At 50.5% G+C, this 15,944-nt stretch overlaps 2 protein-coding genes across 2 annotated transcripts; both read left to right on the top strand.

Annotated features, from left to right (window-relative positions):
* Positions 1–8,678: 8,678 nt before the first annotated feature.
* On the top strand, positions 8,679–10,099 carry LOC127327414 (transcription initiation factor IIB-like). The gene has a single exon (XM_051354190.2). It carries the CDS (start codon positions 8,845–8,847, stop codon positions 9,790–9,792), a length of 948 nt encoding a protein of 315 aa, XP_051210150.1. The 5' UTR covers positions 8,679–8,844; the 3' UTR covers positions 9,793–10,099.
* Positions 10,100–11,743: 1,644 nt separating this feature from the next.
* Positions 11,744–12,727, top strand: LOC127339250 (transcription initiation factor IIB-like). Its single transcript, XM_051365126.1, has one exon. The coding sequence runs from the start codon at positions 11,744–11,746 to the stop codon at positions 12,725–12,727; it is 984 nt and encodes a 327-aa protein (XP_051221086.1).
* The last annotated feature ends 3,217 nt before the right edge of the window (positions 12,728–15,944 follow it).

The following is a 15,944-nucleotide window of genomic DNA, read 5'->3' as shown; positions in this document are numbered from 1 at the left end:
ATCTTTAACTATTGCAACAGCAGGTTCAACTTTTATTTGTTCTTCGTGTTCTACAGGTTTCTTTTCACTTTTATGAACCGCACTATTTATAACAGAGTACTCCTTCATTTTAGCGAGGGAAAGGAGTTTTTTCAATATAAGCTTCAGGAATAACATGATCAGCAGTTTCAACTACAACGCATTTATTAATAGATGAATCAATTTTATCTTTATACGGTTCATGATACTTATCAAAATTCTTCTTAGGCAATTCATAATGAGAGGCAAAAGCTTTATAAAGATTTGCAGCAACTTGAGAATCAAGACCATATGTAGCACTCATATTACGAAATTTATCAGTATCCATAAAAGCTTCAATGCATTTATAATCATAAATTATACCTGATTCTCTATCCTTGTCGTTCTCCCATCCTTCAAGTATTTTCTTGGATCCGATCAAGAAGGTCCCTTTTAAACTCTTCTTTGTTGCATGTAAATGATCCAGAACAAGAAGTATCCAGAAGGTCTTGTCTTGAAAAGAAAGTCTTGCATAGAAATTATCAATAATAACATTACCAGGAAGCTCATGAATGGGGCATTTGAGCATTAAAGACTTCAATCTCCCCCAAGCTTGGGCAATACTCTCTCCATCATGAGGCCAAAAATTATATATGTGATTCCGATCCTTGTGAATTTCACTTGGAGGATAGAACTTAGAATAAAACCGGGCACAATATCATTCCATTCAAGAGAATCCCCATTATCCGAGAATTTATACCAATGCGCCGCCTTACTGCATAGCGATAAAGAGAATAGTTTCTTCCTCACTTCATCCATAGCAATACCTGCACACTTGAATAAACCGCATAATTCATGTAAGAACAATAAATGATCTCCGGTGGACAGTTCCATCCCCTTCATAGCGGTTATCCATAACACGTTCAATAATTTTCATAGGTATTTTATATGGTATCACTTCCTCACCTGGCGCCTCATCCACTACCGTTGCAGTAGTAGTAGATTTCCCAAATAGAAATTGAAGAGAAGATCTCTCCATAATGACTTATAGCAAGCAGTAAATAAAATCAGCACAAACAAGAAAGGTTTTCCTTACCAATTCCACTTACCAATAGCGCTTCACTCCCCAGCAACGGCGCCAGAAAATAGTCTTGATGACCCACAAGTATAGGGGGTGTATCGTAGTATTTTCGATAAGTAAGAATGTCGATCCCAACGAGGAGCAGAAGGTGTTGACAAGCAGTTTCGATGAAGGATTCACCGTAAATGCTCACGTACAAGTATTCGTGGGGTTTTGATGTAACAGTTGAATAAAGTACGAGTAAGCAAAGTGCGAGAGTAACAATTGCAGCGAGTGGCCCAATCCTTTTTAGCACAAAGGACAAGCCGGTTTGTTTACTTATAATGACCAAACGTTCTCGAGGACACACGGGATTTTAGTCTAGTGCTTTCGCTACATACGGCTAAATAATCTTCATTATTATGATAAGTGTTGTGTGGGTGAACCTATGCTAATGTACCGCCCTTCCTAGGACTAATACATACTTGTGATTATACCCCTTGCAAGCATCCGCAACTACAAGAAAGTAATTAAGAATAAATCTAACCACAGCCTTAAACTCTGAGATCCTGCGATCCCTCCTGCATCGATGTACCAACGGGGGTTTAGGTTTCTGTCACTCCGGCAACCCCGCAATTGGCAAACGAATACAAGATGCATTCCCCTAGGCCCATAAATGGTGAAGTGTCATGTAGTCGACGTTCACATGACACCACTAGAAGAATAACACCACAACTTAAATATCATACCATTGAATATTACTCAACCATAGTTCACTACTAACATTTAGACTTCACCCATGTCCTCAAGAACTAAACGAACTACTCACAAGACATCATATGGAACATGATCAGAGGTGATATGATGACGAATAACAATCTGAACATAAACTTGGTTCAATGGTTTCACTCAATAGCATCAACAACAAGTAGAAATCGATACCGGGAGAGTTTCCCCTATCAAACAATCAAGATCAAACCCAAATTGCTACGGCGGTGACGGTGTCCAGCGGTGGAGACGGTGGTGATGATGGTGGAGATGATGATGATGGTGATGGAGATGATGTCCAGCTCGATGACGGTGACGATGGCGTCGATTTCCCCCTCCGGGAGGGAATTTCCCCGGTGGATCTCAGCCCGCCGGAGAGCTCTTTTCTCTCTGGTGTTCTCCGCCCCGCAGAGGCGGCTGTAACTCTTCGCGAGGTACCCTTTGTGGCTTAGGTTTTCGGGACGAAGGGTTTCGCGAAGAAAAGGAGGCGAAAGGGGCTGTGGGCCCCCACACCACATGGTGGCACGGCCAGGCCATGGGCCGCGCCGGCCTGTGGTCTGGCCCCACCTTGGGCCGTGTCAGCTCCTCCTTCTGGCTTCCTTCGTCATCTTGAAAAATAGGATTTTTGGTATAATTTCCTTCCACAGTTGATCTTCCGAAATATTGCGTTCTGACGGTGCTTTTTCCAGCAGAATCCTGGCTCCGGTGCTTGATCCTCCAATAATGATGAAACATGCAAAATAGATGAAATAACATAAGTATTGTATCCAAATATGAAATATATCAATGAATAACAGCAAATTATGATATAAAATAGTGATGCAAATTGGACGTATCACTCATCTCATCATCATCTATCTATCTATATGTACATGTCATCATTTGAGCACTCACACACATTTACACAAAGCATAGGGGCAAAAATGAGGCAAAATTAGACAATTCTGGGCTGGCCGGTTCCTGGCCCGGTTGGACCGGGTCCCTGACCGGATGGTCCGGTTGACCGGGCGGCAACCGGGGTCTGGGCCGGGTCAGCCGGTCACCAGCCCGGTCTGACCGGACTCCTGACCGGTCGCGCGCCTACTATATATTGGGGAAGGGATACCCCTTGGGGTCATCTTCCCCATTGTTCCCCAACCTCCAACCTCCATGGCCGGCGCCCTGACCATCTCCACCACAGCCTAGGTCCTTCCCACCGCTAGTTCCTCCCCAAACTTCACCCAACCGTAGATCGGGGTCTCTCAAGCTTCTTCACCGAAGGATTTGGTCCTTCTCGAGTTCGTTTGGGAGATCTTGGGGATTTGGCCCTCAAGCCCTCTTCACGTGTTCTTCTTGCTCACTTGGGCACCAAGGACAATGTCATCGGGTAAATCTCCCTTCTATTCCCTCTCCTTCTTGCTTTCCCTCTCCCATTGCCACATGTTGAGGAAAGTTGAGAAAACTTAGGGTTAGGGTTAGGGTTTGTAAAGTCCTCATGCCTTTAGAGTGTCCCACATCACAATGCACTTCTCCACTATATTGCTATAGTCTATATTCAAGTTTATGAGCTTTTGCATGGTTTTGTGGTAGAAAATCTGGGCACAACATCACAACTCGACAGATCCGGTCACACGCCCGGTCGACCGGCCGCTCAACCGGCCGGCCCGGCGCATGGCCCGGTCAACCGGGCGCAAACCGGCCTGTCCGGTCTGCTGTCCGGTTGGACCGGCCTGTGCGCCGGGTTGCCCAGTTTTCGCACAATTTCATCACTACACTTGGATATATGCTATGCTCTTTTGGTTTCTCTCTTATTGATGACGTGTACACTTACCCCACTGCTATCCTTGCTCTATTTTCTCATTCACAGATAGTTGGAGTGGTGAGCCACCACGTGGCGGTGTTGCCAAGCGAGGAAGGATGGCTGATCCTCCCCGCCGTTCTAGTAGTCGTGCACCCCCTCAAGCTCATCAAGGTACTGACATTGGCAGCTCAGCTCGGGGTAGAACCAAGTCTGTTGCTACCAAGCACAAGGATAAGCATGTTGCCCAAGAGGATGATGAGGTAGTGCCAACCATCAATGTTGGGGCTGCAAACCGTCTTGAGTGGCAGGAATGGAGGACAGTGAATCCGTATCGCTTTGAGAAGCCAACTTACACTCGTGCGGACAAGGCCTTCTGGACCAACACACAGGCAGCCCTCTGGGAGGGTTTCTATGATTCTCATGAGTATATGAAGCATGGTAATATTGTATCACCCAAGGCCATCAACTCTGACGAGCTTGTCTTGTATGAAGCCACAAAGTACCGTTTTGTGGTTCAAACCTTGAAGAATCTGGGATTGTATGACCTTGTGTGCCTCAAGCCTGATGATACCCAAGATGATCCTACCTTTTGTCCCCTCCTTGTCCGTCAGTTTCACTGCACCGTCTTCTTCCATGATGATGAGGACCGCACTCTCACCTGGATGACCGGCAAGACGAAGTACTCATGCTCCTACTCTCAGTTCCGTGCAGCCATGGGTTGTGGTGATGACAGTGATCCAGGGTACAAGATTCATTCACGGTCCAGGCTTACTAGGGGTGACATCTCTTTCTGCTATCCTGCGAACCCTTTGCCTGGACCTCCCACTATCTCTGGGATGTACTACTCCTATCTGGTACTTGCCAAGCTGTTCCGTGAGAACCTCATCAGCAAGTCTGGCGACCACAGTGAAGTCCGGAACTATCACCTCAACTTGATGTACTATTGTCATCCTGACAGGGTAAGGAAGATTGATGGCTGTGATCTTATCTACAGTGAACTGAAGAGAGCAATTATGGACCGCATGACTCCCAACTACGCCCAGTATGTTCAGCGGCTCATCAACTACATTGTTCCCGCTCCTCGGAATGTTATTGGTGAAAAAGTCATCATGGACCCATTCAGGTTCCCCATTCAGGAGGCCACTCGTCCAGACGTTCCCTCCATGATGCCCAACACTGAGCGCCGTTCCAAGGCACACCATGATCATGATGCTAGCTCCAGTCACTCTCGGCGCTCCCAGCATGGGGCCACTCGATTCTTCACATGCATGTTCCAAATGTGCAAGAACAGCAATGATGTTGCACATCAGACCCTTTCTATGACCCAGGAGACACGGAGGCGCCAGAATGAATTCATGGCCTCAAGGAACCACTCTGTTCCTCCTCCTGGACCTGAGATGGAGCCTGTGGTAGCACCTCAGTGGGAGATGCCTCTTCTTACCGATGAGATGCTCCAGAACTTCGACTTCTCCGTGTACGCTCATGGTGCTCTTCCTACTAGGACTGCTCGTGCTCCCACTCCTACTGCTGATGATGCTGATGATAATGCGGGTGATGATAATGCGGGTGATGATGATGCGGGTGATGATGATGCACGCGAGAGCTCCTCCTCGCTTGGGTTTGGTCACTACTGATGGGTGCGATAGCATTTCTCCTCTTTTCTTCGCCTTTTTGGTGTTCCGATGCCAAAGGGGGAGAAGAGAGTAGAGTCTAGACCACGGAGTTCTTTGATTGCCACAAGCCATGGGAGTTGCTTTATTTGGATTTTATATGGCTTGTGCTTGTTTACTTTGAGTTTTTCAAGAACCATTTGCTATTTCCAATAATTCGTGTATGGATGTGTATGGACGACTATTATGTGTGCTACTCTATGTTAGGATGATTATGTGTGCTATGCTTATATATCTTGATATGCACATCTCCATACCATGCTTGTTTCCTAAAGATATTGGGGGAGCTTCTCATGTTTCACAAATGGTGCACTTTGCATTCAAACGCAAATTCTCCAAGTGCACACATTATGGGGGAGCTTTCGTAATATCTTATATGGAATCAAGGTTTAGAGCTTATCATAATATCTATTTGTGACTCTAGCTCGGTTTGTCATCGTATACCAAAAAGGGGGAGATTGTAAGGGTATTTCACCCTTATCCATTATTTTGGTAACGATGACACCGTGCTAAAGTATTTGGCCTAATATGTTCATAAGGATAATCTCAGGTATTAGGCAATGAGGCGTAAATGGTGTATCAAAGGAACAAGAAGGCTAAAGGAGACCCCCCATTTCAACAACAATCAAAAAGGGGTTACAGGAGAAATCCGGTCACCAGCCCGGTCCAACCGGGCCAGCAACCGGCCAGTCCGGCGTGCTGGCCGGTCAACCGGGCGGCAACCGGGCTCCAAAGGAGGAGCCAGCAGATCCGGTTTGCGCCCGGTCAACCGGGCTCCTGACCGGCTGGTCCGGCGCTCCGTCCGGTCGACCGGGCGGCAACCGGGCGGCAACCGGGGAGCAACCGGAGAAGCGCCAAGACACGCAAAGGAGCCCCGGTCTCTGATCCGGTCTGACCGGCCTCACGACCGGGCTGTCCGGTCTGTGGCCCGGTCAACCGGGTTTGTCGAGGAAAAATGCTGAGGTGGCAAGTGGCAACGGCCAGATTTTGAAGAACACTATAAATACCCCTTCTTCTACCTTGGAAGGGTTAGGCAACAAACTACAAGCTGTTCTTGAGCTCTCTCTCTCTCTTACTCCATTGTTAGAAACACCAAAAGCCTCCGATCTCCCTCCTCCTCCACCCAAACTCAAATCCCTCCGGGGAATCACTAGAGGAGGACCCGATCTACTGTTCTACCAAGCCAAATCTCATTCCCCCTTGTATTCATCGAGAAGCTTGCTTCCTAGGGTTCCTTGGAAACCCTAGGTGGGCAAGAGGAGTCCCAGCATCCGGCCGTGGATTTGCTCCGGGCAAGATTGTGAAGGTTTGGAGGCTACCTCAAAGTCTACCACAAGTGAGTGAGCTATTCCTTCGTGGGATAGGCTCCGGAGAATAGGGTGAGCCTTCGTGGCGTGGGGAATCCTTCGTGGGACCTCCACCCCTCCAAACGTGACGTACCTTGTTGCAAAGCAAGGGAACACGGGAATACATCCTCGTCTCCGCGTGCTATCGGTTATCTCTAACCGAACTCCTTACTTGTGATTTAAACTGCCTGAGAGAGCCTTCGTGCTCGAGATAGTTGTATCTTCATATAGGTTGCTTCACCTAGTTTGCATTAGGCTCATCTTTATATTCCGCAAAGCCTAATATTGCAAAGAAAGAATTAAAATTTGTAGAAACCTATTCACCCCCCCTCTAGGTTTACCATCTCTATACTTTCAAAACATCTCCTACATATGTCCTCATTATATGAGACCTCTGATACCCTGCTTTGCATGTTTCTGCTTCTTCATTTCTGCATTGGCCAATGATTCAACTATGGCACAACGAAAGGCATGGTGCTGCCCTCAAACTTAGTCATGTGTGACGTATTACTGGCACACTAGACTTAGTTTGGGGACAGTCCCTCTGCCTACCGTGTGATCCAATATATGAGGCCTCATTTTGGTATGTCTGGAGCATTGGCCAATGATTCAACGAAGGAACAATGGAAGGCTAGGTGGTGGCCTCAAACTTAGTCATGTGTGCCACTGTCGTAGCACACTACACTTAGTTTGTGGCCACTCCCTATGTCTGCCGTGTCACCAACTGTATGAGGCCTTACTAATGTTACCAATGTCCGTTTTCATCTACACTACTTGTGAGCACGCACACATCTAATTCCTTATGTTCTTCTCGCAGACTGAGAAGATCATGCTTGGGTCACCTGCTGAGGTTCCCGACAAGGGACCGGCGAAGAAGCGTCGTGGAAGTGGCCGACTCCGACTAAGGTCGGCCACTTCCACGACGAGCAAGGGCCGGACCACTTCCTCAAAATCATCATCAAGCCCACCTTCGGCCGCCTCATTATCCCTAAAGCTTTCGTCAAGTGGTTCGGAGATATCCCTGGCAACATCATCGTCACCACCAACACCGGATGCAACTGGAGGATGACTACGAGGAGACAAGGCGATGACGCATTCATCGACCAGGGATGGTCGGCCTTCGCCGTCGCCCATCAGTTCAAGGTAGGCCAGTTCGTCACCTTCAAAAGGGTGTCCTCCTTGGAGTACAGAGTGGTCATCTTCGACCACACCTGCACTGAGGTTGTCAGCAGGTGTCCGTACCATGGCGGTCACACCAGGTGCGTCGTCTCCGAGCACCATGTCTGAAGCTAACCTGGTGCCATGTCGTATCTAGTTGCTGCTCATGTCTAGTGTGTTGAACTATGATCTTGTCTGCCTTCTCCAGAACTATGACCGTGTCTGCAATATGTTGCGCCGTGAACTTGTGTCATCTATAATCACTGCTAAGTTATCTGTCGTCTATGATTTTGTTCTTACTTGTGCTGTTGATCGCTCGTAACCTCAACACTGAAGGGAAGAGGTTACCACAACCGGATTATGGGTTGCAACCAAACAGCAGGACCGCCGTTCTGGGCTGCTACATGACTTTAAAACCGACCTACCAAACGGCCAGAGTCCAAATCTCCACGGGGCCCAAAAATCGCTGTGCAGACCACCAAACAAAGTCGCTTTTATGACCCATGACCCGTCTTGGATGTACAATGAATGCGCAATGCCTCCCATCTCACTGTGTCAGTGATGCAGAAAATCGGCCCAGACAACCAAACACGTCCTTATAGTTGGTATCGTTGTATCATTTAGAGGTTGATACCGCTAGATATATTTATGCTTACTAGTATAAGTAAACAATACCCAAGATTACGACTTCCCACTAGTCACTATAGGAAAAAATGCAGTCTACATACCAACTCCAGGAGCATTCCAGCATGCAACCTAATTCAGTTTTTTTTTACAACTACCTAATTCAGTTGTCTTAAGAGTGAAGAAAATAACCCTATTTACCATTTTTTGAAATGAAAATAACCCTATTTACTAGTATGTCTCGAAGAGTCGTAATGCACTCGTGCACCCTAAATTCGTGAAAGGACAGCGGTTGGCAACAAAGCAGCCCGTCGCAACGTGTCGTGGCCTCCTGTAGCCGTTTGATCCACATCGGACGGCCAGCAAGGTGCGACGCAACTTCCGGCAAACCCCCACATTAACCGCCGCTGTCCCACCATTTGCGCCGCTCGCTGGTACACAATGGAAACCAGTACGCTTGCAGCGGCGCGCGCCGCCGAAAGGGACGCGCTGTACAGCTTGTACTTCCCGGATGCCGGGCGCGTCACGGCGGCGGCGGCAGCGGTGGCCGGCTGCGTCTGCCTCGACCACCTTACGTGCACCGAGTGCGCGCGCATCGTGGGCGCCCCCTTGGTCGCGATCGAGGTCGCCGCCCGCAAGAAGCAGCGCAGGGTTCCTCCCGTCCAGTTGCCGCCCGTCGACGTCAGGTGCATGCCCGGTCAGGGCACAGGCGGAGACGGTGCCCCGGCCGAGGGGATCGGCGCGGCCATCTCCGGCACGGCGGGACCGCTCCAGGCCAAGGGGTTCGAAGCGGCACTCTCCGGCATAGCGGCTCGGCTCGGGCTCCCGGCCGCCATCGGGGACCGCGCCAAGGAGGTGTTCAGGAAGATGAAGAAGGCCAGGGCCTGGCCGCGCATGTGCACGTACTGGACCGAGCAACGGCGCAAGGGCGCGCTGGCCGCCTGCCTCTCCATCGCGTGCCGCAACGAGGGCTCGCCGCGGTCGCTGAGGGAGCTGGCCGTCGCAGCGGCCGCGAGGAAGGAGGAGATCGTCAGGATGACGGCGCTCATCCGGAGGCGTCTCGGGGAGGAGGGGGCCGGGCTGGCGACGGGCGTCGGCGTGGTGCGCGCGTCCGACTACATTCGCCACTTCTGCCTGCTGCTCCGCCTGGGGGACCGCGAGGCCGCCGCGGCAAAGGAGGCGGCGCGGCGGCTGGAGGAAAGCGGCCTGGAGGTGCCGCACATCGGCGAGTCCGTCGCGGCCGCCGTCGTCTGCATGGCCCTCGAGCGCGCCGACGCAGACGGGCCCGACGTGCCCTCGGTCGTGTCGCTGGCAACCGGCGTATCGACGGCCACCATCAGCATTGTGTCCAGGAAGCTGCTCCCGCACGCCGAGCTGCTCTTCGGCTGATGGACATGCCGCCATGGCCTCATTCTTGCTAGATCTCCCCTCCTGCCAATTTGGTATCGATCCCGTCGTGTCCGAAACTACAGGATTCTTGGCGACTATCTATACGACTTGGTGATCTGATTCCTTCGTATTTATGCGGACTGTACTGAATGTTCATTCGTCAGTCCAGACTGTCCAGTAATACTAGCTGTTTGATTGGTAAATTATTAGTGAACACAGAAGAATTCTGGTAAATTCTTAGTGAACAGAGGTTTCTGGTAAATTATTAGTGAACTCGTTGATATGAAACTTTTGATTGTTTTCGGTGTTTGACTGTTTGTTTCTGCGCATGTGATGCTTATGAAAGTGTGCCGTGTATTAGAAAGGAAATGCTGTGAGAGGCAACGAAGCACCGAAAGGCACTAGCAGTACCAGGCAGGCACAGTTGGTTCAACCACGAGGAAAAAAATCACCAGCTAAATTTGCCTGTTTCAGAAAAGAACAAGGTCGCGCAAAGATATCCCGAGAATCTCTGCACAATCCGTTCATAAGAGGTAAGCTGGGCGCTATGTTCAGGTGCCTGTAATTTCACCATCCTTTCGTACCTGATCCAATTCATGGCGTGTACTCCGCTTAGCATCCAACTGGTTGCAGTGCTATGAAATCAAATATTAGCAGATGCATGCGAACACTATCATCAGCAGACAAGAAATGGGGTGTCATGCGCTTTGTCAAAATATGTAAAGCTGGCTCCAATGTTGAAGGAAATAATTCGAGGGCGAACTACAAAAATAATGCAAAGACAAAAATAGCCTTGAAGGAAATAATTCGAGGTCGAACTACAAAAATAATGCAAATTGTTCATAAAAAACAAGTGCATCTGAATGTATTCACCAAAAATCAAGATAGGGCAGTTACCCTACATTTCCCTACTGAGAGCTTCGCCCCAAGCTTTCAATTTATATAGACTCAGTAGTATTTGGTTTCATTACTGAATATACGCGGAGACACGTCAATATACATAAAACCAGTTCCAAAAATGTTACTATGTAAATGTAAATCGGAATTTTGTATTTGATCATAGATCCTTTTTGTTGGTGTATGTATCTGTTTGAGTCATCATCATTTTCACTATCCAAATAAAGAAACTAATTCAACTTTGTTGGAGATAAGAAATTAACCCTATTTACTTTCCAGGGTTCATAATTATTAATTAGATGAGAATTAAGCTAGAGCTCTATCAAGTCCTCACCCATTAGATTTGCATCGTGATTCCTGCTAGATGGGGTATTTTAAATGGGTTGCAGCTTAGATTTTTCGAGTTGCACATTATCTTCCAACTAAGAAAGATATATACGAAAATTAAGTTAGAGCTCGGTTTAGAGGATTTGCATCGCAATTCATGCGGTTGGGAGTTGCATGGTGTTTGCAATTGAGTTTTTTTAGTTGCGCGTGGGTTGCATCTCGCCAAGAAATAAGCCAATTCTTTCCTAGAAGGGAACTAGCCACTCCCTTTACTTGTACACTGGTGAATGGTTCATGCGAGAACATATTTAGTGTACCAACTTCTAAATGATATCATGATACCAACTACTATCTTGAGAAAATTCAAATATTTTTTTCACAACATTAATAAAAACTCGAAGAACTTACAACGTTGATAAAGCTTTTATGTTGGTCATTGGTCATAGATCCTTTTGTTGTTCGAATAAGAAACCTAATTCAGTTTTCTTAGAGTGGAGAAACTAACCCTATTTACCAATGTCTCGAAGACCCTCATCCACTTGTGTACCCAAACTTGAGACGGGACAGTTGTTGGCAACAAAGCAGCCGGTGCAACGTGTCCTGGCCTCGTGGGGCCGTACGATCGGGATCTGACGGCACACAATGTGCAACGGAGCTTCACGGACACCCCATAGAAACGCCAAGGCGGCGGGCAACCGCCACTATCGTCGTCCCAATGGAAACCGGTATGGCGCGCGCCGCCGAACGGGAGACGCTGTACAGCTTGTACTGCCCGGACGGCAGGCGCGTCACGGCGGCGTCGGTGGTCGGCTGCGTTTGCGTCGACCACCTCACATGCACCGAGTGCGCGCGCATCCTGGGCGCGCCCTTCGTCGCGATCGAGCTCGCCGCCGGCAAGAAGCAGCGCACGGATCCTCCCGCACAGTTTCCGGGCGTCGACGTCGGGCTCAGGCCCGGTCAGAGCACAGGCGAAGACGGGACCACAGCCGACGGGTTCGACGTGGCCATCTCCGGCCTGGCGGACCCAGTCCGGGCCCAGGGTTTCGAGGCGACCATCTCCGGCATGGCGGACCCGGTCCGGGACGAGGGTTTCGAGGCAGGAATCTCCGGAATGGCGGATCGGCTCGGGCTGGCGGCTGCCGTCGGGGAGCGTGCCAAGGAGGTGTTCAGGAAGATGGAGGAGGCCAGGGCGTGGCATCATTGCAGGGGCTGGACCAAGGACCGGAGCAAGGAGGACCCCCTGGTCTACGCGGCCTGCCTCTCCATTGCGTGCCGCAAGTTGGGCTCGGCGCGGTCGCTGAGGGAGCTTGCCCTGGCAGCGGCGGCGGACGGCGGCGCGGCGGCGAGGAAGGAGATCGTCAGGCTGGTGGCGCACATAAGGAGGCGGCTCGGGGAGGAGGAGGCCGGGCAGGCGACGGTCGGGATGGTGTGCGCCTCCAGCTATGTGCGCCGCTTCGGCCGGCTGGTCGCGCTGGGTGAAGCGGAGGAGGCGGCGGCGCTGGAGGCGGCGCGGCGGCTGGACGAGGGCGCCCTCGACCTGCGGCACAACGTGGAGTCCGTGGCGGCCGCCGTCGTCTGCCTGGCCCTCGAGCGTGCCGGCGCCGCCAGGAAGCCCGTCAAGGACGTGGCCACGGCCACCGGAATCACCCGTGAGACCATCTATCGTGTGCGTAGTAGGCTGCGTCCGCACGCCGACCTGCTCTTCGGCTGAAGGACGTGCCACCATGGTTTCTTTCTTGCTCTATAGGCGGCGATGTAGTTACGTCTTTGTTGGAAGGTTTCTGTATAATTTCCTTCGCATCGATGCTACTGCACTGATCAGGTCATCCATTCGTCAATCTAGTGCTACATGTTTGATTAATTCATTCGGAGCTCCTGAACAGAGATGAATGCTGAATCATCTCATCTGACTTGAATCTTTTGTTTTGTTTCGTATTGGTTCTTGTTGGTGATAGTGTTTTTAGCATTAATCTTGGCATTTGTATCTACATTTTAGGTTAGTTATGCACATAGTTAAGGTGTTCGTGTAGCATGTTGTAGTCTGGCAAAGTGGACGTGATCTGATCGAGTGAGTCGACACTCGACGGACATGTTATCTGAGTTTGTTAGCTACTACTCCGTACATGCCTGAGTTTGTTAAAGCATGGAGTTGCTAGCTAGCCATCGGAATTGCTTGCGTGCCTATTAAACCGAGGTACTAAGCATTTTACTTTTTTTTTTTTTGAACGAGGCAAAAGCTTTGCCTTTCACTGATATAGGAGAAAAGAGTTGGCCCCGTTTATGAGGAAAACTGGCCGAAAAACCGCTACAACGCGACACCACACGCCAGCCTCGAGGCTGCGCTCCACACGGGTCGACGACCAGCTAGGTCGACACCACACCTCAACGCAACAGGCGGAGGCGAAAGACCGGAGCCACCGCTCCAACTACCACACCGGCCCCAAGGCCGCGCCCCGCCTGGCCGAAGACAAACCCGCCTCCACCAAACCACCAAAACACTCCACAAGACCCTCTGTCCGGTGGACATCCAAAGCGTGGCCCCAAGAGGCAAAGCGACGCACAACCGCCGCCCACGCCGATCCCGCGAGGGATCTAGGGTTTCCCCCGGAGAGCCCGAACGAAGAACAAGAAACACCCGCTTCGACGACGCCTTCAAGAAGTATGCGGCGCCCGCAGGCGTCACCGTCGTCGGTCCTGGCCGGCCGCCAAGACAGAGCTTTCGTCCAGCAAAGAATTCCAAGACCTCGCGTCCGCCCAACAAGGACCGGCACAAACCACACCTACAACCGCTGAGCATCCTTCTGGAAGCCGCCGACGCGCAGAGGGCTGCACCACCTGAAGCCAACGGAGTACCGCCGAAGAACACCGTGGGCGTCGCCGGAACACCACATAGAGGGGACGCCGATCAACACCGACACGGGGCTTGACGATGAACGCCGAAGACCGCAGACATGAGCTCCCGCACCACCCGAAACTGCCGCACTGCCATCCCGGCATCCCAGCACCGCGCCATCCCAGCGTCAAGACGGAGACGCCGCCCAAAGCCAACAGCGGCCGCGGCCCGCATGGCCCGACAGGCCCAGATTGGGGCCCGCCCACCTCCGCGGCCTCCCGAGGCAGCATCGCCGCCGTGGCCCCCGGCAGGCCCCTCCATCGCGGCCCCCTCCGCCGTGGCCATCCTCAGGCGCCGTCGCCGCGGCCTCCACTGCCGCGGCCTTCCGCTGCAGCTCCGTCGCCATGTCCACCCGATGGAGCCCGCCACCGTAGCCACCCGAAGCAGATCCGCCGCTGCGCCGGTACGCACCTCCAGCCGCACGCCTCCTCGACCTCCAGACGCCAACCTCGCCACCGAGCCCAGCCAGACCAGCCTCCGCGGCATGCATCGACCGCAGCAGAAGCCGAAAACACGCCGCCCTGAGATCTCCCTTGAGCCGGGAGAAGAAAGGAGCCCCGCCGCCACCTTCCCTGGGGCACACACGGCTTTGCCGATGGCCCCTCCGGCGCCGGCGAAGCGGGGGAGGGTGGTGGGAGGCTGCAAGGAGCGGCGGCGGCTAGGGTTCCCCCATGTCGCCAGAGGAGGGCGACGCGGGGGTCAAACGGTTTCCCTGGCCTGATTCGTAATGGTTGGCTACTAAGCATTTTACATTAATGGCGTTTCATTTAACAAGAAAACAGAGAAGAGAAAAGTTGGCTGCCGTGAGGCAGCCAACATCAAAATCCATCATCCCATTAATGTGTTGTTTGAGGAGAGATTAGAGACAAAAAGAGGAGCTAGATTCAGCTCTATCAAGTGCGCCGAGTGTCCAGTGTAATAATAGTAAGAAGAAAAGTGCCGTGAATTAGCGCTGCTTCAAGAGGGCAGATAAATCACCAGAAAGCTATTGTTTGATTCAGAAGCAAGAGAAAACAGGATCGCCCAAAGAAATCCTGAGAATCACTCTGGACAATCGCAGTACAAGCTAGGCGCTGCATCTCAACATTACACATCGCCTGAAACAATCAGTACTAGGATTTCTCGGGTGCTGTCAATTTCAACAGCCTTCGGGTGGCTAATCTAATTCATGGCAGGCATGTAGCATCGAACTGATTCAGCGCTATTAAACCTGGCGAACACGATCATCAGCGGACAAGAAAATTGTGATCGTAACTGCATAGGATCATCACTTCCCACAATGCACTATAAGCCGACTAAAACATTGCAAGCTGTCCCAACAAAAAGTGAAGCATCTAACGCATCCAAGCATTGCAATGCATCGATCCTCAGTAGCCAGCAATCTAGCAACACTGTTAGAAAAAGACATGGCTACAGTACTTTGGCAGTAGAGGTGCATACAGATGATCAATCTAGGCAACAAAGATCGACCCGTGCATTAGCATTACAGATGCAAGAAGACGCGTAACAGCTACTCCTAGAAGGCAAGAGTCAGGTAACTGCTCACTATAGGCCTAAAATGTATAGTCTACACATCAACTGCACAAGTATTCCAACTTTCAAGCAGTAAGGAAATGTTCCATTGCGGAACTTAGTTAAGGCTGCAAAATTAAGTATTTCAACAAAGACAACAAAGCTTACTACCATCGAACAGTAAAACCTCACAACCTGCATCTACTAGTTGGTTCAGGTACCCAAACCCATAGGTCTGTAATCTTCAGGAACTACCACTAGTGATTCCCCAGTCAATGTCAACTCACAGTCCGTTGATTTTTTTAGTTACTTGCTCTGTTAAGCTAATTACCACTAGTGATGCAAGTAGACTCCAAACGACATATAGATACATACATATCACTACATGGCTACCCGTGTATGTCCATGTAAAAATCTAAAGTAAAACAACAGGAAAATATCACTAGAACATGCATTGTAGATTCAGCTACCTAATAAGTTTTGATAATAAAGCAGATCACAGGGCTCTAACCAGGCTCATATC

Source organism: Lolium perenne, chromosome 1 (assembly GCF_019359855.2).
Source record: "Lolium perenne isolate Kyuss_39 chromosome 1, Kyuss_2.0, whole genome shotgun sequence".
In the NCBI taxonomy this organism is placed as follows: domain Eukaryota; kingdom Viridiplantae; phylum Streptophyta; class Magnoliopsida; order Poales; family Poaceae; genus Lolium; species Lolium perenne.
The sequence above is the reverse complement of the archived record's forward strand: the minus strand, read 5'-3'. Positions and strand labels throughout refer to the sequence as shown.

Excerpts from the sequence above, each read along its gene's own strand:
- LOC127327414 (XM_051354190.2), top strand. The coding sequence starts at position 8,845 with ATGGAAACCAGTACGCTTGCAGCGGCGCGCGCCGCCGAAAGGGACGCG.
- LOC127339250 (XM_051365126.1), top strand. The coding sequence starts at position 11,744 with ATGGCGCGCGCCGCCGAACGGGAGACGCTGTACAGCTTGTACTGCCCG.